This window comes from Monodelphis domestica, chromosome 2 (assembly GCF_027887165.1).
Source record: "Monodelphis domestica isolate mMonDom1 chromosome 2, mMonDom1.pri, whole genome shotgun sequence".
NCBI lineage: Eukaryota > Metazoa > Chordata > Mammalia > Didelphimorphia > Didelphidae > Monodelphis > Monodelphis domestica.
In genome coordinates this window covers 283,407,112-283,434,142 of record NC_077228.1, presented here as the reverse complement: position 1 = coordinate 283,434,142, position 27,031 = coordinate 283,407,112, and the positions used below count along the sequence as shown (strand labels likewise).

At 46.2% G+C, this 27,031-nt stretch overlaps 1 protein-coding gene across 2 annotated transcripts in view; it reads left to right on the top strand.

Moving 5' to 3' along the window:
* TFEB (transcription factor EB) overlaps positions 1-26,589 on the top strand; it is an 87,902-nt gene extending 61,313 nt beyond the window's left edge. Inside the window, exons 1-9 of one of the 2 annotated variants that reach the window (XM_056818211.1) lie at positions 9,233-9,633; positions 13,959-14,209; positions 14,310-14,564; positions 17,239-17,319; positions 20,278-20,398; positions 20,523-20,579; positions 22,333-22,408; positions 24,560-24,707; positions 25,163-26,589. In XM_056818211.1, the coding sequence (XP_056674189.1) occupies positions 9,609-9,633; positions 13,959-14,209; positions 14,310-14,564; positions 17,239-17,319; positions 20,278-20,398; positions 20,523-20,579; positions 22,333-22,408; positions 24,560-24,707; positions 25,163-25,648 (1,500 nt within the window). In that variant the 5' untranslated portion in view covers positions 9,233-9,608 and the 3' untranslated portion in view covers positions 25,649-26,589. Of the gene's footprint in view, positions 1-9,232; positions 9,634-13,958; positions 14,210-14,309; positions 14,565-17,238; positions 17,320-20,277; positions 20,399-20,522; positions 20,580-22,332; positions 22,409-24,559; positions 24,708-25,162 lie in introns of those variants that run through there. The other variant, XM_056818212.1, reaches the window with a different exon arrangement.
* Positions 26,590-27,031: the final 442 nt, after the last annotated feature.

Genomic DNA, 27,031 nt, shown 5'->3' with positions numbered 1-27,031 from the left:
TGGGATCCTGAGTGTCATCAAAGGCATGAGTTATCCCTCCCCACTTTGTGTTAGATGTCATTGTGATGGCACCTTTATCCCAAATCAATGCTAACAATGTCAGCTAAAACCAGGCCCCACACAGAGCTGGGGGGGAATCCATTAATCAAAATGGCAACTCAGGGGCTGGCCAGCTGTGAATCCTCAGCTACATATTTGTCTAATGCATCTCTCTCCATCTTTTCTGTAAGAGCATGAGATTTTGTCAGGTGCTTTGCTAAAATCTAGGTAAACAATATATACAGCAATTTCCAGAGTGACCCAGGTGATAATACTGCCAAAAAGGAAATAAGTTCTATCTTGAATGACCTATTTTTTTTTATACCCTTATCTTCCATCTTGGAATCAATACTGTGTATGAGTTCTAAGACAGAAGAGTAGAAAGGGCTAGGCAATGGGGGTTAAGGGACTTGCCTAGGGTCACACAGCTGGGAAGTGTCTGAGGTCAGATTTGAATGCAGGACCTCCCCTTTCTAGGTCTGGCTCTCAATCCACTGAGCCACCCACTCGTATAATATATTATTGATGGAGAAGGGGATAAGCATTTAAATAGTGCTTGCTATATGCCAGGCACTATGCTAAGGGTTTTACAAATATTATCTCATCTGATCCTCACAATAACCCTAAGAGATAGGAATTAGTATCATCCTCATTTAACAGTTGAGGCGTTTAAGAGATTAGGTTACTTGCCCAGGGTTATACAACTAGTAAATGTCTGAGGCTGGATTTGAACTCAGGTCTTCCTGATTCTAGGTCCAGGACTATATCCATAGCGCTACCTAGCTTGCCTTATTGATGAAATCTTGTTGGCCCTTTGGGATCACCACTTCCTTTTCCAGATGTTCACTATCTCTTTATTACTGTGCTCTAGATTTTTATTCAGAACCAAAGTTCACCTCACTTTTTTGTTTGTAGATTCCATTTTTTAGGAGGTAGTTCATAGAGGCCTGATAACTTGAACTCTTCAGGAGCAGCTAGGTGCTCTCTTTCTGTCTCCTTAGACTTACCTTGGGTTTCAGCTCCATAGTAGACTTTTTAGAATAGTAGACATAGTAGAATTTTTGTTCTGTCCTTTCTAGTCCAAAAATAATTCTCCTTGACAAAGAAAACAGAAACAAAGTGGGAGGAGAGCAGACCTGCCTGTGACTATGTACTCAAGTAGTGATTCTGTCCCTTCTTAGATCTTCCTGCCCCAAAAGAACTAACGTATAACATAACTTCTTCTGTCAAACCAGCAACTTGGATTCGATAGATGGTGTCTTCGGCTGCTTCCAGCACCGACATTCTATCTTTGTGTCCTAACATTTCTAACCACCTTAGCAGGTGGACTAAACTAGATTGAGGCCAATCAGGAGGTCTCTGGTCTGTCAGTGAGTGAGAGGATGTCTACCCCAAGCATGCAAAGACTTCCTCTGGCAGAAAGGGCAGATGAGAACAATTTGTTCCAACAGCTGTGAAGGCAGTGAAAGCAGGCATTGTGGAGCCTTTAGCACTTGGGGAAACTTCCAAGAAGCCAAAATTATCCACTACATCTCTAGGCATCATTAGTTGGCTTGACTTTTTGTCTTGCCACTGGACTTCTATGATTCTAGAAGAGAAAAGAAGGCCAATCACTTTGCACAGCTTTGCTTCTCTTAAATGCAATTTGTGCATGAATAAAAAATTATCACCCAGTGGTGCCATTTTAGTACAGAGGAAGCCTGCCCACCAACCAGTGTTGTTCCATGTTCTATGTTCTAAGACCTTCTCCAGTTCTGACATTCTATCATCCAAGGCTCCTTCTAGCCCTAACCTTCTATGTTCTAAGGCCCTGTCCAGTCCTGACATTCTGTGTTCTGTGTTGGATTCAGCTTAACAAGGATAGTTTAAACTGTTATTACTTACCCATCAATCAATCCATCAATAAGCATTTATTTAGCACCTTCTAAGTGCCAGTTACTGGCATAGCAGATGATACAAAGATGAAAACGAAGTTATCTTTCTCCTCAAGAAGCTCTGATTCTATCAGGGAAGATTACATGTACCTATAGAGGTCTACTGGAAATATATACAAAGTTAATGCTAAGTTAATGGGGAGGAACAGCTAGGTGGCTCAGTAGATCGATGTCAGGTCTGGAGACAGGAGTTCCTGGGTTCAAATCTGGGCAAGTCACTTAAACCCAATTGCTTAACCCTTACCACCCTTCTGTTTTGGAACCAGTACTTAGTATTCATTCTAAGATGGAAGGAAAGGATTAAAAAAAATTAAGGGGGATACTAGCAACTAAGGAGGGTTGGGGAAGGCTTCATGTGAAAGCTGGAGCTAGAGCTGAACTTTCAAGGAATTGAGGGGCTTTAAGAGGTGCAGGTTAGGAGGAAGTCTGCTTCTGGCATGAGGGACAGCCTGTGATGGAATGTCATGTGTGAGGAACAGCCAGAGAGCCAATTTGGCTGGAGTACAGAGTAAGTGAAGGGAGTCAGGTGCAATTAACCTGGAAAAGGATGGTTGGAGCCAGATTGTGAAGGACTTTACTTTCCATAGAGAGGAGGGTAAATTTTATTCAAGATGCCATTGGAAGGCACAGAAGTATCTTTCATGGGAGTGACATGGTCAAACCTGTATCAGAGAAAATGTAATTATTTAAGAATGTCTCTTCAGCAGATATGGAGGATGGATGGGAGAGAGGAACTGGGAGTGGGGAGAGGCGGGACTCAATTTGGACACTATTGCACTAGTCCAGTTGAGAGAAGTGATGAGGCTGTGAAGTAGGACTTACTGAATACTGAGCCACTCCAAGCTCACTAGATGACACAGTAGCCAATGGGACTCAAGTTCAAATCCAGTCTTAGACATTTACTAGCTGTGTGACTGGGCAAGGCACCTCACCTCTGACTGCCTTAGTTTTCTCATCTATAAAATGTGAATAATAATAGCACCTACCTCCCAGGGTTGTTGTGAGGATCAAATGAGATAATAATTATAAAGCCCTTCTCATAGTGCCTGGCACATAGTAGGTGTTATAAAACTGTTCATTATGATTATTGTTGCTGTCATTCTCTTTGATGGTTGTTATATTGCTGTAGTCATTTTGTCTGTTGTTTTCTTGGTTCTTTATTTCACATTCTGTCACTTGATGTGCGAGTTTTCATGCTTCTATGTGGGCATCATGGTCGTCGTTTCTTACAGCACAGTAATCTTCCCTGTTTATTATTACAATATCCTGGCCTAGTGAATGGCAAAGGAGCTCAGTCAAGTCCTGACTCAGCCATTTACTGTGTAACCTTGAACAGGATAAATATTGGCTTTAGTTTTTGGCTTGCCCATAAAATGAGGATCTCTAAGGGTCCCTTCCAGTTCTCAGTCTTTTATTCTACTGCTCTTATGCTGGAAGGAGAAAAGGAGACAAAATGGGAAATTCAAGTCAACTCACTGCAGGTGCGGATTCTTCAGTAAATCTTTTCTCTTTCTCCCAGCCCAGGCCAATGGGTTGTTTTGGCCATCTTCCTGCTTCATCCTTCTTTAGGGTCCTGCATTTTCTTCCTGGAGTCAATCAAAGAGTACTAATTAAAGGGTAGCTAGATAGCTCAGTGGATAGAACATTGAGCCTAGAGTTAGGAAGTTGGTATTCAGTTGTTTTAGTCATATCTGACAGTTTGCGATTCGCTCAACAATTTCTTGGTAAAGATACTAGAATGGTTTGCCATTTCCTTCTCCAGTTTATTTTATAGATGAGGAAACTGAGGTAGAGTGAAGGGTCACATAGTATTGGGGAAAACCTGAATTCTAATCCAACTTCAGTCACTTACTAGCCCTGTGACTTGAGCATATTACTTAACTTCTGTCTGCCACAGTTTCCTCATCTATAAAATGGGGATAAATAATAATAGCACCTACTTCCTAAGGCAGAAAAGTGGTAAGACTAGGCAATGGGAGCTAAGTGACTTGCCCAGGGTCACAACAATGAGGAAGCATCTGAGGCCAGATCTGAACCCAGAACCTCCCTTCTCTAGGTTTGGTTCTCAATCCATTGAGCCACTCAGCTGCCCCCTCTATCATTTACTTTTGGGATGTACTTGGGCAAGCCACCCCATTTTTCTCTGGGTCCCAGTTTCCACTGTAAGATGAGGAGAGTGATGATATAAAATGAGGATTGGCTGGCCTCTAAGACTTTCCAGTTCTGAATCTAGGAATCTCTGTTCACCAGGTTTACTGATCCTCTTAGTCTGCAGGCAGAGGGTAGTCCAGAGGCAAGGTCAGCATGAAAGTCACTGCCTTGGAGCATCTCCTTCTGAGAGCCACTTGATTTCTGATTTCTCAGTGGTTAGTTTGGTATTATGGATTAGTGGATAAAGAGTCAAGCTGCAGATTTAGAAGGCCCTGGGTTCTTTTCGTCTTCTAATAATAGAGGTCACTCTTCTAGACAATTCTCTAAGACTAAGTTGCAGGATCTGCACTGATAGAGGTAGCTTCTTCCTCCAAAAGGAATTTTGTTTTTTTTTAGTCATGTCTGACTCTTTGTGACCTTCAATTGGGGTTTTCTCGGCAAAGGTCCTGGAGTGGTTTGCCATTTCCTTCTCCAGCTCTTTTAACAGATGAGGAAACTGAGGCTAACATGGCGAGGTGACTTGCCCAGGGTCACAGTCAATGTCTGAAACCAGATTTGAACTCGGGAAGATGAGTCTTTCTGACTCCAGGCCTGCTGCTCTATCCAATTTTTCACCTTGTTGCAAATACACAGGTCCAGTTCCTATTTTGATCTCTTCTTTGAGAGAGCTCTAAGTGTAAGAATGAGAGTCTGGAGACTTAGAACACTTAGGTTCTAGCTCCGACTCTTAACCAACAAGCTGTGTAAAGCTATAAGACATTTATCTTCCTTTTCCTCATCAGTCTAGGGAGATAATTTGCTTATTTCTCCCTGACATAGATAAAATGATGGATGGGAAAGGGATGAGGAAGAAGCTTGCAATGCTCTATAAATGCAGGGGAATTTTGTTAGGCACATAAGGGATCCTCTAGGAGTAGTAGGGAGCTCAGTGAGCCACTTCTCCCTCCTTTCTCACAGGCATTGTGGTCTAATGGACAGGGCACTGCTTCTGGAGTCGCAGAGGGCCTGGCTTCATATCTCTCCTCTATTTAAAGGAGAAGTCATTTAACTCTCCTGATTGTCAGGTCCCCTCCCTCATCTGTAAAATGGACTAGATGGCCTGTGAGATCCTTCCAGCTCCAAATTTATGATCCCTCAGCCAGAGTCAGCTAGCCTCTGGGGAGCCTCATCCTGTGAAGGATCAGTGATAGCGGTCACCTTTGAAGGATACCACCTGGCTCAGCATTTCCTCAGCAAAATGATGAAGTCGTACAGGAAGTGCCCTCTGGCTTTCTCTTTCAATGGCCATCTCCTTACCCTGCTCAATCCATTTCGACAAGCACTGCAAAATGCCTACTGCTGTAGGGGGGCACTGGGCTGGCTTCTGGAGATCCTAAGACAAAGATCAAAGAGTTCCTGTCCCCAACTAGCTTCCATTCTACTAAGGAAACAATATGTTCCCTGAAAAGAAAATACCAAGTATATCCAAAGGCATTTCTGGGAGGAAACTTCCCATAATGAAGGAGGAAGGGAACTTTTATTAGGTAGCCTGCAGCAGGGAATCACTGGGGCTATAGATAGCCACAGGCCAGTAGATTGTCACTCCCAACATAGAATTAATTTGATTATTAGTTTCCCGGCCATTGTTGGGATTAAGACAGTGGAGGGCTCAGTTGGCCAGATGATGAATGAGTTCCTGGTCCTGCCTGGTAGTCAAGGCAGGGGTGCAGCCTGACTGGTTCTAGAGAGGAGAACAATGTTTGTGATCTACATGCTGGGGAATAAAGGTTGCCATTTCCTTTTCCAGCACAACAGATGAGGAAACTGAGGCTAACAGAGTGAAGTGACTTGCCCAGGATCACACAGTTATTAAGTTTCTGAGGCCAGATTTGATTCCAATAACACTTCATTTATTGGTCAGGTCAGCTCTGCTCTACCACTGGAGTCAGGAATTCCTGAGTTCAAATTAAGGTTAAGTCACTTCATCCTGTTGGCCTCAGTTTCTTCACCTATAAAATGAACTGGGGAAAGAAATGGCAAACCACTCCAATTCCAATATATTTGCCAAGAAAATCCCATAGACAGCATTGGTAGGCTATGGTCCAAGGGATCACAAAGAGTCAGACACGACTAAACACCATCACCAACAAAAAATGGCCATCTCTTGCTTCCTTGCCTTTCCATAGGCCACCCACCATACCTGGAATGCCCTCCCCTTCTTCATCTCAACCTTTTGGGATCCCCAGATCTTTCCTCAGTTCATGTGACCACCACTTGTACCTTTCTGAAGTCCCCAAGTAATTGCAACTTTCTGCAACTCCTAGGATGAAATGATTTTATATTTCCTTTGCATGTTATTATTTAGTCATGCCTGATTCTTTTTTACCCCATTTGGGTTTTTTCTTGGTAAAAATTCTGGTTTGCCATTTGCTTCTTCAGCTCATTTTACAGATGAGGAAACTGAGGCAAACAGGGTAAAGTGACTTGCCCAAGGTCACACAGCTAGTGTGTGAAACTAGATTAGAACTCAGGTCTTCCTGACTCTCAGCCAAGAACTTTATCCATTGTTCCACCTATTTCCCCCATATACTACTCCTTTGCATATATTTTGTATATATGTCTCCTGGATAGGTGTGGTTCCCCCAGTAGCATCTGAACTAGAGCCCAGGAATTGTATTGGGTTTGTATCCCTAAAGCCTTAGCCAGTTGAATTCCCTCAGGGTCTTTGCCTCTGCTCCCTTTCTCTGAAAAAAATGGGCTAGATGAACTTTCTTTCTGCTCAGTGGCTTCCTATTGCTTCCAGGAGTAGCTAGAAAACACTCTGTTTGGCATTCAAAGCCTTTCGTACCTAGCCCCCTCCTACCTTTCCACTCTTTTTACACCTTACTCCCCAGCTCCGGAGACACTGTCCTGGCTGTTCCACAAACAAGATGGCCCATCTCTTACCTCTGGCCTTCTCTCTTGGCTGTCCCCCATGCCCCAGTGCTCTCCATCCTCCACTCTCCACCCTCCAGAGCTCCTTTAAATCTCAGCTAAAACCCCACCTCCTACAGGAAGCCTTTTCCAACCCTTCTTAGCCTCATTCTTCCTTTTGTTAATCATCCCCTATTTATCTGGTCTGTTTTGTATATATTTGTTTGCCCATTGTTTCTCCCTTTAGACTGTAAGCTCCTTGAGGGCTGGGACGGTCTTTTGCCTCTTTTGGTATCTCCAGCCCCTGGCCCTTAGTCTTCTGTCTTAGTATTTGTTCTAAGACTGAAGTAGCTTGGGCTAGGCCATCAGGAATAAGTGACTTGCCCAGGATCACACAGTCAGGCAATGTCTGAGGTCATATTTGAACTCAGGTCTTCTTGACTCCAGGACTGGCACATGTTATTTTTCAGTTGTGTCCCACTCTTTGTGACCTCATGGATGATAGCATACCAAGCCCTTCTATCTGGTCTAAGTTCCTGCTTATTGTTTCCATGACACTGTCTATCCATCTCAGCTGCCCCCTTTTCCTTTTGCTTTCAGTCTTTCCCAACATCAGGGTCTTTTTCAGTATGTTCTGTTTCCTTATTATGTGGCCAAGTATTTAAGCTTCAGCTTCAGTGTTTGGTCTTCTTTGGAATAGTTTAAATTATTTTTTTAATTGACTGATTTGGATCTCCATGTTGTTCTAAGGGATTCTTCAAAGTCCTCTGTTGTTGTTCAGTCATTTTTCAGTTATGTCTGACTCCTCGTGACCCTATTTGGGGGTTTCTCTTCCTCTGTTTTTAAAAATCCTTACCTTCCATATTAGAATCAATATTGTGTATTGGTTCCAAGGCAGAAGAGTGGTAAGGGCTAGGCAATGGAGGTTAAGGGACTTGCCCAAGGTCACACAGCTGGGAAGTGTTCTAGATCAGAGTCAAATCCAGGACCTCCCATCTCTGGGCTTGGCTTTCCATCTACTGAACCATCCAGTGGCCCCTCATTCAGGGGTTTCTTAGCAAAGACACTGGAGTGATTACCTTCTCCCATTCATTCAACAAATGAGGAAATTAAAGTCAACAAGGAGAAGTGACTTACTCAGGGTCACACAACTAGTTAAGCGTCTGAGGCTGGATTTGAACTTAGGTCTTTCTGACTCTAGCCTGGCACTCTATCCACTGCCCCAATCCTCTCTAGTAGTACAGTTATAAAACCTTGACTCTGAAGTGCTCAGCTTTCCTAAGTCTCTCAGCCCCTCTGTTGCTACTGGCACATAGTAGGTGCTTAATAAATGTTTATTGAATTGAATTTGTTGGTTACAGTGGAAGTCATGCCTGTGTGGAGTCAGAGGATCAGCCCTGCAGCTTCCCTGTGACCTTGGGCAAGTCCTTTAGCCTCTCCTCAGTTTTCTTTGTAAAAAGAAGGAGTCGGACCAATGGCCTCTGAGGTCCTATCTAACTCTGACTCTCTTCTCATTCTGTCCCGGTCATGGCGCCCCCTCCCCCCACCTTCCTACTCCAGATGTGCTGGCTCTCTGCAGATGTGGCCCCGTGTAGGTGCTAGGTAAGGCTCTTTCCAGAGCAGCCCATTCCAGCAGTGCCAGCTTTGCCTTTTCTGCCCCATAATTGGCGCCTAGTCCCTTTGTGAAGAAGAACAAGAAGCCCTGTCAGTGTCCTGCCATCCTCCACCTCTCCCACCCCCAACGCCGGCTGGTGCTGCCAGGCCCCTTGGACTAGCCCCTCACCAGCCTCTCCTCCCACACTAATCACACTGTGTCTGTCGGCTGCACCCGGGGAAGGGGTGGAGGAGGGGGAGGCCAGTGCCCAGGGGGAGGCTTGGGTCCTGAGGTGCGGGGGTTCCGGGACCGTGGTGGTGAGGGAAGCTCTGGCACCAGCAGCCCCCTAACTCACCAGCCCCCTCCCCGTCCTCCTCCCTAGAAGGAATATGGTGGAGGGGCAAGATGGGGGCTGAAACAGGCTCCTAGCCCCAGCTGAACCGGAGGGGACAGGATTTAGAGAAAGCTGCTAATGAGATTAGCTGCCCGCCCCAGGTTCCCCTCCTCTCCTCCCCTCCCTGGGGTACTGCCAGATCTTCCCGGGGCTGGGGTTGGAGGAGCCCTTCCGGATTCCGCCCAAGCTGGGGAAGGGCTGGGGAGGGAGGGAAGGCCCCCATGGCTCCTCCCCATCCCCCCCAGTCCCAGACTAGTGGGTAGATTATTCTCCTCAGGCTCGGGCCAGCATCCTGGTCAGCCGTGCCAGAGCTCTTGTCTCAAAAATACTTTGCAAGTGATCTGGCATCTACCTTGTCTATGAATCAAGAGGCACAGAAATTCCTCCCCCTCCCCAGTGGATCCAGTCTGGAAAAACAGCTCATCCAGCTCCCTGGCCTTTCCTGGGATGGGGGTGGGGTGGGGTAGGGGAAAGACTGGTGCCGTGCCTGCCCTTCCTGCTCTCCCTCCCCACCCTGTCTTCTCCCTCTTCCACTCCCTCCTTTTCTACTTCCCTCTTCCTGGGAAAGAGGCTCTCTGGAACACCCCCTTCTCTCCCAGCTCCCATGGTCTACCTTCCCCGCGCCAGAGGTGAGGAGTGCCCTCGGGGGATGGGAAAGTGGGGGGGAGCTGCTGTGAGGGTATGGGGCAGGGGGACACCCCGGAATGAGGGCTGAACTGAGAGTACCCGTCTACTCATTAGCCGGAGGACCTTGGGCAAGTCACCTTCTAAGTCCATTTTCTCATCCATCAAATGTCTATAATAGCATCTACCTCCTTGTTTATAAACAAAGGCTGTTGCCCCATCCCTCAAAGAGACCGAATGGGCATTTGTCTAGACCCAAATGAAAATCCAGTCTTCTAAGAACCAGCTGTATGACCCTGGGCTAGTCATTTAATACTAGAATTTATCTCCTCCGGTTTGTAAAATGAGTGGGTTGGTCTAGATTGCCCCTGAGGTTCCTCGCATCTCTTATTTATGATCCAGTGGGAGCTATGTCATATAACTGTTAAATGAAAATTAGATTTTTAAAAAAATTGTTTTGTTTCTTTTTTTTAATGGCCATTATTTTTGTTTTTATTCAGTTATGATTCTGTAGGCAATACTGTTCAGGTAGTTTTGTTGGCAAGATACTGAAGTGGTTTGCCTTTTCCTTCTCCAGGAGATTAAGGGAAACAGGCTACCTGACTTGCTTAGGGTCCCATAGCTGGTAAGTATCTGAGGCTGAATTTGAACTCAGGTTTTCCTGATTCCAGTCTTGCCCATTGCTCTACCCACTGAGCCACCTAAGCTGCCCCATTATTTTTACTCCTTGGCAAAACCAGGGACTCAGCAATGTGATTTTAAAAAGGGAAGAGCAATGGGTTTGGGTCTCAGGATGTGGGCTTGAGTACTGACTTTGTTTCCTATGTGTTGATATGCATAGTTGAAAGAGAACCAGATTAGAAATAATAGGGCTCTAGGGGGCAGCTGGGTGGCTCAGTGGATAGAGAGCCAGGCCTAGAGACAGGAGGTCCTGGGTTCAAATGTGACCCTAAGGTCAGATACTGTATGTCTGTGTGATCCTTCTGTGATTATGTATATCTGTGTGACCCTAGGCAAGTCTCCTAGCCCTTATCACTCTTCTGCCTTAGAACTAATACACAGTATTGATTCTAAGATGGAAGGTAAAGAGAAAGAAAGAAAGAAAGAAAGAAAGAAAGAAAGAAAGAGAGAGAGAGAGAGAGAGAGAGAGAGAGAGAGAGAGAGAGAGAGAGAGAGAGAGAGAGAGAGAGAGAGAGAGAGAGAGAGGGAGGGAGGGAGGGAGGGAAGGAGGGAGGGAAGGAGGAAGAAAAATAGGGCTCTGATTTAAATCTCACCTCTGATTTTTACTATGATATGACCTTAGGTAAAGTCACTTACTGGGTCCTTCTGGATCTCAGTTTACTCATTTGTAAAATCAGAGGGTGGTACTAGGTGGTTTCTAAGATTTCTTTCAGCTCTTGTAAATCAAACTATAAGCATTTATTGATTGCTTACAGTAGAGGCTCAGTGGAGCCTCTGTGGAGCACCAGGCTTGGAGTCAAGAAGACTCATCTTCCTGATTTCAAATGCAGTCTTAGACACATTCTAGCTGTGTGACCTTGGTAAATTCACTTCACTCTGTTGGCCTCAGTTTCCCCATCTGTCAAAGGAGCTAGAGAAGGCAATGGCAAATAACTCCAGCAGCTTTTGCCAAGAAAACCCCAAATGGTGACAAAGAGAGTCTGACTTGACTGAAATGACTGAATGACAAAAATAAATGCAATGTTCAAAGCACTGTGGCTAAAATCTGGGACACGAAGAAAGGAATATAAAAAATAATCCTTGCTTTCAGAGAGCTTACATTCTTTTTAGATTATTTAATTAATTGATTTAGAATATTTTTCCATGGTTGCAAGATTTATGTTCTTTCCCTCCCCTCCCCCCACCCCTTCCCATAAGTGACACAAAATTCCACTGGATTTTACATGTGTCATTGATCAAGACCTATTTCCATATTATTGATATTTGCACTAGGGTGATCGTTTATGGTCTACATTCCCAGTCATATCCCCAATGAACTATGTGATCAAGCAGTTGTTTTTCTTCTGGGTTTCTGCTCTCACAGTTCTTTCTCTGAATGTGGATATGTATATGTCCTTTCTCATAAGTCCCTCTGAATTGTTCTGGATCATTGCATTGCTGCTAGTAGAGGAGTCCATTATGTTCGCTTGTGCCACAGTGTATCCATCTCTGTGTATAAGGTTCTCCTGGTTCTGCTCCCTTTGGAGAGCTTCCATTCTAGTGGGGGACACCTGTAAATAGAGAGATCCCTGAAGTGTGGAAGGAAGATAATTATAGAGAGGAAAGCCCCAAGTGCTGGGGAGGCTGGACTGTCGAGGAGACTATGGCAGTTGTCCAGGTGAAAGGTAACGAAGGTCTGGGAGCTAGTCAGATTGAGATGGTTGATTTAGTTGACCTGTGAGGGCTCTTCCTAGCTTTACATCCTGGAATCAGCTGATAGGAGACCTCATTAGATGGGTCTGGGGGAGATAGTGCGAGAAAGTTTCGATACCTTATGTCCTAGTGCATAGTGACAACGAGGAATCCCTGTGGCGAGATCACATTATTTAAATTCACATTGCCTGTTTCTGTTGGGTTGAAACCGTTGACCATCAACTTTTATGCCATTTTCATTGTGAGTAGTGCAAATTTGAATATTTATTACATAAATACATTTAATACATTCAACCACTTCCATGATTCACACTCATTGGGACCTAGCTGTGCTTAGTAAAATTCTGCACATGTGTGCATTTTGATATTAACTTGGAAAAACATTTGAAATGTGCTAACGTGCCTTTCACAGCCAATTCTTTCCCTTGAGTTTACAAGCAGAATTTTTATTTTTTGGCAGTTTGCAGAGTTAAACAGGCTTTGGTCTATCACAGGAAGAAGTATATACTAAAATGTGCTATGAAGATAAGATGCTTCCCTTCTTATTTCTTGGAGCTGGCATGAGGGTCAAATGAGAGAAAGGATATGAGAATGCTTAATATCTATGGCCCAGTGTCTAGAGCACTGACCCTGACTGGAAGAAGACTCATCTTCCTGAATTCAAATCCTGCCTCAGATATTTAGTAGTTGTGTGTGACCCCAGGCAAGTTATTAAGCCTATTTGCCTCAGTTTCCTCATCTGTCAAGTGAACTGGAGAAGAACATTATCTTTGTCAGGTAAACCTCAATTGGGGTCATGAAGAGTCAGACATGAGCAAAATGACTCAACAACAAATATCTATGTATACATGTCTACACACATATGTAAAAGATCATATAATAAAAATGAGTATGATTTTTGCTAGGTACAATCACTCTTAGCCTCAGTTTCTCATCTGTTATATGGGGACAATAACAACACTTACCTCCTAAGGCTACAGTGAGGATGACAAGATCCTATTTTTAAAGCACTTGGCTATTCTAAAAAGCTTCCATCGATGCTAACTAGAATTGTTATTCCTAGCGCCTGGTTCAGTGCTCAGCACACGTTAAGTATTTTATAAATGTTTGTTCAATTGAACCAAATTGCCTAGGTTGTCTTTCCTGATTGATTTGTTTAAATGAAACCTTTTGCAACTTAAAGAGGGACCAGCAGCTAGCCCCTCTGGCCAGGTTAAACATTATCCCCTCGTTAAGCACTCTGGTGTGTTTGTGTTCATAATGTGCTTCATGGTAGTAGGCAGAGAAATGAGTCGGAGGGGACCTCAGGGGTCGTCCTTTCCAAGCCCTTATTTTATAGAAGAGGAAACTGAAGCCATGGGTAGTGAGGGACCCAAGGTCATGCAGGGGGAGACTTGAACTCAGGACCTCTCATTCTAGCCCTACTGCTCTTTCCACTGGATCAAATTGCCTCTTCTTGACTGCTGAACTTAGAATTAGAAAGGCCAAGTTCTGGGGCAGCTTGATGGTGCTTTGGATAGGGATGGACTTGGATTTGAGAGGTCCTGAATTTGAATCCAACCGTAGACATTTACTCTTTATGTGACCCTGGACCAGTCAATTAGACTCTGTTAAGTAGAATCTATTTTTTCATTTGTAAAAGGAGAATTCCTGGAGGGCAACTAGGTGGCTCAGTGGATTGCGCACCAGGCCTGGCGTTGGGAGAACCTGGGTTCAAATCTTAACCCCTCATCACCAAACCCTTGCCACTCTTCTGCCTTAGAACCAATATACAGGATTGATCCCAAGACAGAAGATAAGGGTTAAAAAAAGAGAGAGAGGATTCAGAAGGCTATTCTGAAACCCTAATGAGGGAGAGTGGTAAAGTACTTTGTAAAGTCCTTTTTAAATGAGAATTATTTTGGTGTTGCCTGTTAGGGCAAGCATGAGCTCCAGTGGTCCTTTGCTTCTCCCACAGTGATCCAGCTTGCCTTCAGGCTCCTCCAGCCAGCCACCATGGCATCCCGCATCGGCCTTCGGATGCAGCTCATGAGGGAGCAGGCCCAACAGGAGGAACAGCGGGAGCGGATGCAGCAGCAGGCTGTGATGCACTACATGCAGCAGCAGCAGCAGCAACAACAGCAGCAGCTACCAGGGCCTCCCACCCCGGCCATCAATACACCAGTTCACTTCCAGCCCCCACCTCCTGTGCCAGGAGAAATCCTGAAGGTACTGCCCCTCTTGGTCAAATCCCTCCTGCCCTGGGAATACGGCTGCCCCCCTTCCCCCTCTGGAGGTACCATCTTCATCTCTCTGTTTGGGGTTGTAGGTGCAGTCGTACCTGGAGAATCCCACCTCCTACCATCTGCAGCAGTCCCGAGACCAGAAGGTGCGGGAGTATTTGTCGGAGACCTATGGGAACAAGTTTGCTGCTCACATCAGCCCTGCCCAGAGCTCCCCAAAGCCACCCCCAGCTGCTTCTCCCGGGGTCCGGGCCAGCCATGTGCTCTCTTCCTCTGCAGGCAACAGTGCCCCCAACAGCCCTATGGCCATGCTTAATATTGGCTCGAATCCAGAGCGGGAGGTGAGTCAGGCCACGTGCTACTTCCATGAACTGATTGGCTGCCAGGCCAGTCTAGGACTCCCTGGGAGCATGAGGAAAGCTGGTCTGATAGAGTCACAAAGCCTACCCTCAGGGAGCTTCCAGACTGATAGGAGAGATGTATCCTCTGGCTTCAGGGGCCCATAATCTGATGGAGGAAGACTTAGTCCCTGTCCTTGAGTAGTCCTTATTTTGGTGGGAGAAACACCTCATAGACTCTCCTGATAAAGGACAGTAGACAACACAGAGAGATATGATAAATGCATGCTTCAGTGTATTGGGTGGATGGAGGTAAATAAATGGTTGAGGATCATTAAGGAAAGTATGAAAATGGAGTCCCTTTAAGACCTTCTGAATGCCATGATTATAAGAATAAAGGGGGTTTCCTAGCTGGGTGACCCTGGGCAAGTCCCTTAACCTCAACTGCCTAGCCCTTATCACTCTTCTGCCATGGAACCAATACACAGTATTGATTCTAAGATGGAAGGTAGGGGTTTAAGAAAAAAATGAAAAGGGGGAGGGGATGTTAGATTCACCTGGCTACCCATGAGGGCACTGTTGTGATAATGACATGATGGTGGCATCAGACCCACCAGAAGAAGAATCCTAGCACTGGAAGGGACCTCAGAGGTTATCTAGTCCAACCTGGGCTTCAACAGGAATATTGCTAACAAGTGGCCAACTGAGTTCTCTCTGGAGACCTCAGTGATAGGGCGCCCATATCTATTAAGGGAACTCATTCCACCTTTGGACAACTCTGGCTTTAGGAACATCTTCCTGATATTGATAAACAGCATCCCCTTGACTTGGAATTCCCATAGGTTCAGCAGATATTAGGCAGAAACCTGCCTCAGTACCCATTGCTCCTTCTCATGCTAAATAAAACATATTCATTCTCATGCTAAAATGATCTAAAGTTATCTCTAGTCTCTGTTTCTCTAGTATAGCTCCTAAGATAACTTTCTCTTTTTCTCTCCCTTCCTTCCTTCTTTCTTTCTTCCCTCCCTCTCTTTGTCTCTCTTTCTTTCTCTCTTTTCCTCTTTCTCTCTTGCCCAGGGACTTGCCCAGGGTCACATAGCTTGGAAATGTGTGTCTGAGACAAGATTTGAACCCAGGACCTCCTGTCTCCAGGCCTGGCTCTTTATCCACCGAGCCACCTAGCTGTCCCATTTTTATTTTCTTTTTTTTGTTTCTTTAATTTTATTTTTATTGTCATGCAAAGCATACTTCCATATTAATCATTGTTGTGAGAACACACTCACATAGCCAGAACCCCAAAATAAAAATCCAAGAAATACTGATGTGAAAGACCACTCCCACTGTTCTTTTTCTGGAGGTGGAGAGCATTCCCCATCATAAGTCATTCGGGATTGTTCCAGTTCAGTGCATTGCTGAGAGGAGCCAAGTTTTCACAGTTAATCATCATACAGCATTGCTGCCACTGTGTACAATGTTCTTCCAGTTCTGCTTATTTTGCTCTGCATCAGTTCATATAGATCTTCCCAGCTTTTTCTGAAATCACTGGGCTCAGCATTTCTTTTTTTTTTTTAACCCTTACCTTCTGTCTTGGAGTCAATACTGTGTATTGGCTCCAAGGCAGAAGAGTGGTAAGGGCTAGGCAATGGGGGTCAAGTGACTTGCCCAGGGTCACACGGCTAGGAAGTGGCTGAGGCCAGATTTGAACCTAGGACCTCCCATCTCTAGGCCTGGCTCTCAATCCACTGAGCTACCCAGCTGCCCCCAGGGCTCAGCATTTCTTACAGCACAATAGTATTCTATGACCAACATGTACCACGATTTGTTCAGCCATTCCCCAATGGATGAACACCCCTCAATTTCCAATTCTTTACCACCACAAAAAGAGCTGCTATAAATATTTTTGTACAAGCACGTCTTTCCCCCCACCCTTTTAAAAAAAATCTCTTTGGGATATAGACCCAGTAGTGGTTTTACCAGATCAAAGGGTATGCACAATTTTAGAGCTCTTTGGACCTAGTTCCAAATTGCCCTCCCCATTCTAACTTTTCAGGCTAAATAAACATCTCCAGTTTTTCTTGGGGATTCCACTCTAGCCAGATTTTAAGTCCCCTTACTGTCCTAGTCACCTTTCTCTGAATAAACTTAAGCTTGTCAAATGCCCTTAAAATGTGGTGCTCTAAACCAGACAATTGCTATGACCTGACTTGGACAAAGTCCAATAGGATTCTTTGGTCTCATCCTTTGGATGTTGGGTTTCCACTAATGCAGCCTTGGAGCCCATCATCTTGTAGGACTGCTGAGTCACACTATTGAGGTGGAAATCATGACCCCCCCCCCCCAGTTCAACTTAACGAACAATCATGAAGCACTTATGTGCCTTGCCCTCATTGAGCTGACAGTCTCCTTGGAGGTGTTAATCAGGATTCCTAGGGATTTGAAGTTGGCTGCCATACCTCTAGACTCCCCAAATCTGTGCCTGTCCCTCCCTCTGGAGTTCCTTTGCTTTGGAGGCTGGATGGAAGAAGGCACCATGTAAGAGGCCTGTTGCTCTCCCTCTACCCTTGTTCTCTGCCCTCATGGCCGTTCTCATCCCTTCCACTCCTTCTCCCATCTGTCTCCCTCCCATCAATAGGAGATGCCAAGGACATATGATTTACATATGTCTTTTTTCTTCCAGCTCGATGACGTTATTGACAACATCATGCGCCTGGATGACGTCCTGGGATACATCAATCCAGAGATTCAGATGCCCAATACGGTATTGACAGCCAGGGTGGAGGGGGGCTAGGGCAAAAAGTGAGTAGGTACTAGATATTTGGGTGGGTGGGGGGATATGGGAGCTAGATAAGACATAGCCACTAAGCACAGAGTGTTTCTTCTCACTGAGGAGGAGACAGGCGTAGAATTTCCCAACTGGAAGGCACCTTAGATTTCATCTGGTTCAACCTGTTCATTTTATGGAGGAGGAGACTAAGGTCTAAAGAGGGCTGTGACTTCCCTAAGGTCATACAGATAATAAGTGGCCAGTGTGCTTCCTACCACTCTATTTGCCACTCGTGGCATAAGACAAACAGAGAAAAAGTCAAGATATAATTAAGTGGCTGATTGTATGGCACGAACTCTATGAATTAAGAGAAGAGAGAACTCCATGAATGCTGGAGGAGATCAGAAAGAGGCCTTCCTGGAGGAGGTAGGATTTGAGTGGATTCTTGAAGAAGAAATTGGGTTTGGATAGTCGGTGAGGATGTGGAGAGGGGAGAGAAATGGTGGTAGAGGGGAACAGTGTGAACAAAGACAAAGAGGCAGGATTAAGAGGTGTGTTTTAGTGGAATGGAGAGGACTGACCTAGCTGGGTTTTTGGATGGGGTTAGATCTCTTCTTGGCCTAGTAGATGGGTGGGTGGGTGCTCTTCTCTTTGAAGGAGGAGATGGGCATGGGTCTGGCCAGTCTCATGGGGACAGACCATCAGGCAGCTAAACTGGTGTCTTAAGGACATCTTATAGATACATAGGAGGCATTGTAGTGGGGTAAGACTGAGAAAAATCCTAGTTTAGGATTTAAGAGACTTGAGTTTTAGTCCCAGTTTGTCCCAGCTTGGCCACTAGTTCCTTCTGTGACCCTGGACAAGTGACTCTTTGTAACTCAATTTTCTTATCTGTAAAATGGCCGTAAATCATATCAGCTTGCCTAGCCTACCCCCACAGGGTGTTTGTGAATCTCAAAATAGATAGGCTTTGAAAGGGTTTGATAAAATAGCAACCGCCTTCAGATGAGGTTTATGGGTTCTTCCCTTCCTGGAGAAGTATCCCTGCCCCTCCTTCACGGGTCTCCTCATCTTATTCTGCTGTCCAAGCTTTGGGCACCTGGTTGAACTGGTTGTCCCCAGGCTTCCTGGCCCTTGGCCCATGCCAGTGAAGGGAAAATCTCAGATTTCTTCTGGAAGTAGTCAGGCTCAGTAGGTTAGCAGCCCAGAGCTGGCTTGGGCTGGTTTGGTCCTGAGCTGAAAACTAGCCCTTTGAGGAGGCCAGAGAGTGAGGGAATGTGTGTACATGTATATGCATGTGTACATTTATACTGTTCTGTGTCCCTGGCTGAACGTGTCTGCCTACCTGTGAACTGGGTCTAACCCTAAGGGGTTAAAGGAAAGGCTAAAAATCCAGTAAGAGGCTAACAGACATGGAATTCTTTTTTTAAAATTTATTTTACACCAAGTACTTCCTGCTCTACCTTCCTTCCTGGTGAGCACACACACACACACACACACACACACACACACACACACACACACACACACACACACACACACACACACAGGCAACCTGAAGATTTTAGAACTGAGTGCCTGGAAAGTGAACCAGGAATGTTCCCACCCTTTGGCCCAGTGCTTCCATTACTGGGCATCAATGACAGGGAGGTCAAACACAGAAATAAAGTTTCCCACGAACTCACTCTTGTAGAAAAGGAAAAATAGTTACGCTAAACCTATTGACATAGCAGAGGTGCCTGTGGGCAATATTTGCAATGTCCTGTGCCTATCGTTCCTCACCTCCTTCACAAGAGAAGTGTGCTTCCCTTTTGGCTCTTCAGGATCCACACTGGGTGTTGCATTTAAGCTGAGTTCTGCTGCCTTTTAGTGTTATTTTCTGTTTGTGATGATTAACATCATGCATATTTTTGGCCTTATCTTTTCTACCGAAGTTCATATGTTTCTTCCCATTTTTTCTCTGAATTCTCCTTATTTTTCTTTCTTTATGGAGCCATAAGTTCCTTTGTATTCAGGTACCACAATTTATTCAGACATTTTCCAGTCAGAGCACCTAGTTTGTATCCAGGTTTTTGCTACCACAAAAAGGGCTGTTATGAATACTTTGGAGTACATGAGACCTCTATTTCTATCTCTGAACTCTTGGTCATTGATGCCTAGTAATGGAAGCACTGGGTCAAAGGGTATGAATAGTTTGTTCACCTTCCAGGCACTAAATAATGAAATCTTAGAGTCTTAAGAAAGACTGAGACCCAGGTTCTAATTGTGATTTTTCCTTGAAATGATCTTATCTTACTCCTTTCTCTCTCTGTCTCTGTTTCTGTTTCTGTCTCTCCCTTTCTCTCAAAATACCTTTTTGATCTTCCTTCCTTCCTTCCTTCCTTCCTTCCTTCCTTCCTTCCTTCCTTCCTTCCTTCCTTCCTTCCTTCCTTCCTTCCTTCCTTCCTTCCTTCCTTCCTTCCTTCCTTCCTTCCTTCCTTCCTTCCTTCCTTCCTTCCTTCCTTTCTTTCTTTCTTTCTTTCTTTCTTTCTTTCTTTCTTTCTTTCTTTCTTTCTTTCTTTCTTTCTTTCTTTCTTTCTTTCTTTCTTTCTTTCTTTCTTTCTTTCTTTCTTTCTTTCTTTCTTTCCATCTTTCCATCTTTCCATCTTTCCATCTTTCCTTCCTTCCTCTCCACCTCTCTTCATCTCCTTCTTTCTTTCTCATTGGCCCTTTCCAATGGCTTTCCTTCCTTCATCTAGATCCTTTCCCTGTAATACATGAGTATAGTTAAGTAAAAATAAATCAACACATTGGTCATGTCTGAAAATGTACACCTCATTTCATACCTATAGTCTGTCACCTCTCTGCTGAGGAACCATGATTTTCATTGTCAGTTCTCTTAAGTCATCCCCTGTCCCTCCCCCAGGCTTGGATGAGGGAGGTTCTCATCCAGATCTTTCTTTAATTCCACAGCTGCCTTTGTCCAGCAGCCACCTGACAGTATACAGTGGAGACCCCCAGGTCACAGCCTCCCTCATAGGTGTCACTAGCAGCTCCTGCCCAGCTGACTTGGCCCAGAAGAGAGAGCTCACAGGTTTGAGATCCATTCTGCCCCCTAAATCTCTTTCCTACCTTGTCTTCCTTCCTTCCCTCTCTTGTCCCCAAGGTCAGTGTTTGCTCCTGATTGTTGTTGTCTCTTCTTTCCCATCTGGTTCTAGATGCTGAGAGCAGGGCCTTGGCCAAGGAACGTCAGAAGAAAGACAATCACAACCTTAGTGAGTCCTGCTGACCCCTTCTGTGCCCTCCCAGCCCCATTTCTTTCCCCATTCATCAAGCCAGATGCCCGTATCCCTTCTTCCTGACCTTACTTCTGGATATATCCATCTGTCCTGTGGTGGAAGGCCTCATATGTTCTCCAAGCAGGCTTATAAAATCATCGGATTGTACAAAGGTCTAAGAGCTGGAAAGGTCTCAGAAGCTAGCTAGCCCAACTTCCCTCATTTTACAGATGAGGAAACAGTCCCAGGAAGGATCCGTGATTCACCCAAGGCTACCCAGCTAGGGAGCATCCTCTAACTCAAGAGTTCCTTTTCTGTGTGATCCTTGGTTTGCTTTGTATAAAAACAAAAGGAAGCTCCCTTCCCCACCCCCCTCGATTTCCCCCCTCCCTGCCAAGTCTTCCTTCCATGGAGGCCTGAAATATGAATTTTTCAACACAATTTTTGGGCAAAGCATTATTCCCTCTCTCTGGCTTCATTTTTTTTGTTTTGTTTTTAAGGCTGATGTTCCCTTGAGGTGTGATAACTTAAAGCTTTTTTGCTGTAGTTTGAATTAAAGCATTAGATGACTTCCTTCTCTCTTAGAGGATAGAAAAGAGACCATAAGATGAACATCCTGGGTTCTTGCTGTAGAGGGAGTTTCTAATTCCATCTCTGCAACTGATTACCTGTATGACCTTGGGCCAGTCACTGGCCCCTCATGGAATTCACATATATAAAGAGGGGTTTGGACCAGAAGATTTTCAAGTCCTCCTTTAGCTCTGTTATTCTATGAGTCTATGCTGAAAGGGGAAGAAAATTTTCTTTCTGAAGTTCTTATTGAGGGATGGGAGCACAGGGGGTCGTGGAAGATAATTCTGCTACTCCACAGCCTTCCTAGGGTCAGCCCTGTTTCTATATGCCACCTACCTGTCCTTCCTTTCCCCAACTGCCTGCTCCAATAGCCTAGACTGAGCCTCTTTGTCCATCTAACTCCCTTGTTCCCCATCCCCTCCCTTTGTGGAGATATTTGCTGTGGGATTGGAGCAATGTCATGGGATATGACTCCACTCTGAACTGTGGTCTCTTCCTTACTTTCACCTCTACTAGACTTAAGCCCTAGTTGGAAACCAAGGGGAGGAAAGAAAGAATATTTCAGTTCAGATCAGTGGATGCAAAAACTTCTAACTGCCAAAAGAGGACGTGGCTACTTCTGTCTAATGGTGATGAGTTCCCTAACTCAGGAGTATACTAGGAAAGGAACACTGGATTTAGAAGCAGAGATCCTAAGTTCCAATCCCACTTTGGACGGTCGTTACTTGTGTGACCTTGGGCAAGTCACAACCTCCCAGAGCCCCAGTTTCCAAATCTGCAAAATGAAGGAGTTGGACCAGATAATAGCTGTTGGGGCTTCTTTCAGTTTTAGAACTAAAGCCCTATGGTCCTAGAGTTCTGGATTTGGCTCCCACCTGAGTTCAAATTCTGCCTCAAACATTGGCTAGCTGTGGGACTCTGAGCAAGTTCCTTCACCCCTCTCAGGCCCTGTTTCCCATCAAATGAGAGTATTGGACTCATCAGCCAGCTCCGAATCTGTGATCCTATTATCTGAGGGATGGAGCTTGGCTCTCTCTCATCTGGCCATCAGGGCTCTCCTTCCCCTCCGGCTTTAGGAATTCCCACAGTCAGATCCCGAGGCCCCAAGGTGAAGGCAGGTGCCCCGATTCTCCCTGACAGCTTGTCTCCCCCCTCCTCCCCCAAATCTCATTCTTAGTCGAAAGAAGACGAAGATTCAACATCAACGACCGAATCAAAGAGCTGGGCATGCTGATTCCCAAGGCCAATGACCTGTGAGTTCAGACCGTGGGCATCAGGAGTGGGCTTTGGGAAGTTAGGCATTAAGAGGGCATCTGCTCCTCAGGAGTGTCGGACCTGCCTAGACCGAGGGCTCGATCTCGTGTGGTTGCTGTGTGAGATAGAGGACTTGGCCTCAGGCTCTGACTTCTGATCCTCGCCCTGCCTAGGACTAGCTTCATACGGAACCTTCGCTAAACCATTTTCTCTTTCCCAGCCTCAGTTTCCATTTTTGTCAAATGAAGACAATATGGTCTTCTTGCTGTAGGGGAAGTATTTCATAAATGGGAAAATCCACCCAAAAAAAAAAAAAACCCAAATCAAGACATCTTGAAAATCTTGTAAAAAGACTAAAAGCCCAAATATGAGTGGGCCAGGCAGAGTCCGGGTTAGAATTTTTAAAAAGATGATAATGACCATCAACAGTGTGTGTCGTTTGAGTGTGAGCCTACTATTATCATGCCAGTGAGACAGAGATATATATTAATTCATTCCACCAACATGGATGAAGCAAGGACAGCAGAGGGCAGGGGCCTGATGATGGGGGATACAATGATGAAGAAGGTAGTCTCTGCCCTCACAGTGCTGCAGTTTGGGTGGGAGAGCCACGACTTGCTACAGATTCCAACCATCCATCCGCTCCCACTAGGCAGGTCAAGCTCAGTGTCTAGACCATGGATGTCTGAAGTCTGGAAGACCTGAGTTCCAAATTTGGCATCAGACCCTTAACTAGCTGTATGACCCTAGATAAGTCATTTAACCTGTTTATTTCAGTTTTATCACTTGAAAAATGGGGATAATGATAGCACCTACCTCCCAGGGTGGTTGTGAGAATGAAATTAGATAATATATTATGATAATATTGTTATAATAGTTATTCTAATATAATATAATAAACAATATAATATATAATAAAATATAATAATGTAATATAAGAGTCATAATAGCTATTAAAATGCTTAGCAGAGTGCCTGGCACATAGTGAGCATATAGAAATGTTAGTTATTCTTTTTTAAAACCCATATCTTATTATTATTATTATTTTTTAACATCATAGATATTTTCATTTATTTTTGTTGATTACTTAATATCTACATCTGGCCAATGAAATATTTGATATGACACTTAAATATTCTTACTTGATCTTTCAACTAATATAGAAAATTATAACATAGAGAATATTAGATTTGGCATTGAATATAACTGGAAAGTGGAGAGAGATCCATCCTATGTTATTTTTTTTTATTATTTTTTTAAAACCCTTACCATCTTAGAATCAATACTGTATATTGGTTCCAAGGCAGAAGAGTGGTAAGGGCTAGGCAATGGGGTTAAGGGACTTTCCCAGGATCACCCAGCTAGGAAGTGTCTGAGCCCAGATTTGAACCTAGGAAAACCCCTCACCTTCTGTCTTATAATCAATACAGTGTATTGGCTCCAAGGTAGAAGAGCAGTGAGGGGTAAGCAATAGGGTTAAGTGACTTGCCCAGGGTCACCCAGCTAGAAGTGTCTGAAGTCATCCCATCTAAGCCTGACTCTCAATCCACTGAGCCAGTTTGCTGTCCCCAGTGCTAGTTATTATGGTCAGCTAAAGCAGCTGGCTATCATGCCAGAGTTCAAATCCAGCCTCAGACACTTCCTAGCTAGATGACCCTGGGCAAGTCACTTAATCTTTTTGACTCAGTTTTTCTTGTTTATAAAATGAGCTGGAGAAGGAAAAGGCCAACCATTCCAGTATCTTTGCCAAGAAAACCTTAGACGGGGTCTTAAAGACACGACTGAACAACAACATTATTAGGGTCACAGGAGGGAGAAATTTGGGGGTAGTCAAGGAAGGCTTCCTGGAAGGGATAGGACTTGGAGGAATGGCAGGAGTTAGGGCAGGAGGGGCCAGAATGTGCAAAGGCTGAGTAAGAAATGGAGAGAAAGACTGGAGATGCTCTTGAATGCCTGACTGAAGAATCTGGCTTTGATCAGTCAGTGGGATTTTGATGGAGGGCCTGATGACTTCAGAGATGCTCTCTGGAGACTATTGAGGAGGGGGTGAGGGGTAGGTGGTGGGGCCTGGAAGCCAGGGATAGGAATATCTGCTAGAGCCAGGGGGGACAAAAGCTGTGGTGCATGACCGTCTCCGTCTCCCGTTTCAGGGATGTGCGCTGGAACAAGGGAACCATCCTGAAGGCCTCGGTGGATTATATTCGTCGGATGCAGAAGGATCTGCAGAAATCCAGGGACCTGGAGAACCATTCTCGGCGCCTGGAGATGACAAACAAGCAGTTGTGGCTTCGCATCCAGGTCTGACCTCCCAATCCTTCACCCTGAGGTGGAGAAGCTCAAAAATGTGGACCTTTGGCATTCTGGGAGACCCCCTGGGAGCTGGGGAGGCAGGTCTGGAATTTGGAGATGCCCATGACCTGGCTTTGGTGCTTTGTGGCCGTGTCGCCCGGGGGCAAATCGCTTCCTTTCTGGAACTCTGTTTTCTTGTAGTCAAACCAGGATGCCACCGCTAGAGGTGGAAGGGATGTCAGAAACTCTCATTTTACAGATGAGGAGGCTCAGGGGGGCCCAGGGTAACTGCTGACTTGTCCAAGACCACACAGATGGGATTTGAATCCATTTCCTGGGACCTCAGAGGCTGCCCTTTCCATTGTACCCATCCTAAGTCCCCTTCTGTGGTCTTGGTGTGGAAGGCAGGACTGGGGTCCTGGGTGGGCTCCCCCAAACCCATTGTGCTTTCTCATTTCTCACAGGAGCTAGAGATGCAGGCCAGAGTCCACGGCTTACCCACAGCTTCTCCCTCTGGAGTTAACATGGCCGAATTGGCCCAGCAGGTGGTGAAACAAGAGCTCCCCAGTGAGGAGGGTTTGGGGGAGCCCTTGCTCCCCACAGCTGAGCTCCCCGACCAAGAGCCCTCCCTGACCCTGCCTCCTCAGCCGCCACCCCCACCGCCACCCCCACCCCTGCCACCGCCGCAGTCTCCGTACCAACTGGACTTCAGCCACAACATGAGTTTTGGTGGGGGCGAGGGGCCCCAGGGTTTCCCTGACTCCCTGGGGCCCGAGCATGGCTCCCTCTTCCCCTCCTTGTCCAAGAAGGAGCTGGACCATCTGATGCTTCTGGACGACACCATGTTGCCCCTGGCCTCTGATCCCCTCTTCTCTACCATGTCACCCGAGGCCTCCAAGGCCAGCAGCCGGCGAAGCAGTTTCAGCATGGAGGAAGGGGACATGCTGTGACCCCAGCCACCCCCTCCCACCCCCCAGAGCTGGGGAGGAGGGACAAGCCCCGGGGGTTGGGAGTTGGGGATGCGTGATGGGCCGTCATCCCTTCCTCTCACCTCCCTCCAATCTGCACTCGTGTGTGATTAGCGACCTGTGTGGACACTGGCTCCCCCACTCCCGCCTCTCTCACTCTTCCTAACCCTGCTCCCACCTCTAGGCCTCCCAGCCCAGCCAGGACCCTGACATGCAGGACGTGCTTCAAGGGACTGGGAGCTGGAGCTCTCATAGGGTGCCAGAGGTCTCCTGGGGAGCCAGCCTTGCTCAGCCCGGGCCTTGGGCCCCTGGGGACCCCATAGTTCCCCACAGCCCTCCTCCCTGCTCTCTCTCTGGGGACAGGGTGGGCAGCAGTGGACAGAGAGGCCAGAAGGGCTAGCTCTTGGACCGGGTCTAGTGTGGGAGAAGAGGCCCAGATTATGCCAGGGGGCAGCAGACCAAGCGTCCTGGAGGGGCTTCTCGATCCTACCCCAGCCCTTTCCCCCTAGCCTACCGTAGGGGGAGCGAGCCTATAGAGAGGGACAAGAGCAGAAGCATCTTCCAGGAGGGTCTGGGTTAGGGTGTCCCTGTTCCCCACCCTTAGTCCCACCAGCAATGTCCTGGTTCCACGGAGATCAGTGTCTTGGGACCCCAGTAGAGAGGGCCAGGAGCCCAGAGCTCCCCTCCCCTCTCGATACAGACCTGGAGTGGCCTCCACTTTGGTGCTAACTGCCCCCTTTCCCGGGACCCTGCAAGGGCGGGGCCACACCGGACGCCGGTGGCTGCACCTTTGCAGGGGCCGCTCCTTCACTGGGGCTGGTGCCAGGGCAGGGGGTGGGGATGGGTCGAGGGCGCGCTGCCAGGGAGGGCAGCCAGACTCTGGCCTCCCCCGCCTTGTGCCTTAGTAAACACTTTGCTTTGTATATCCCCTGTGTGTTGTGTCTCTGGGGTCCGGGCCGCAGGGGTGCTAGCTTGTCTTGTCTCTCTGGGGTTGGGCTGGGGCTTGAGAAAACTGACCAGAGGGGAGGGCGGGGAAGACATTTGGAATTCCCCCTTCTAGGTCTTCTTGGACTTCAAAAACTTGTATTTATGAAAATGGAGGTGGAGGAAGAAGTCCCCCGACGGCAAAATGCGACTCTCCCCTGGTCGGATTTTTTCCCATCCTCATTCCTCACGGATAGAATTTGAGAAGAGTGGGTGCTTTCTCCCAATATGGTCACAAGATGGCGCTGCTTCTGCTAGTCTTGCAAATCCAGATGTTGCTGGAGGGGATAAAAAAGGAAACAGGATGGAGGGGGGGAGGCAGTGCGGGCAGGTGGGGACCCGGCTAAACTAATTCGACCCTCTGATACTCCTTTACTGGGA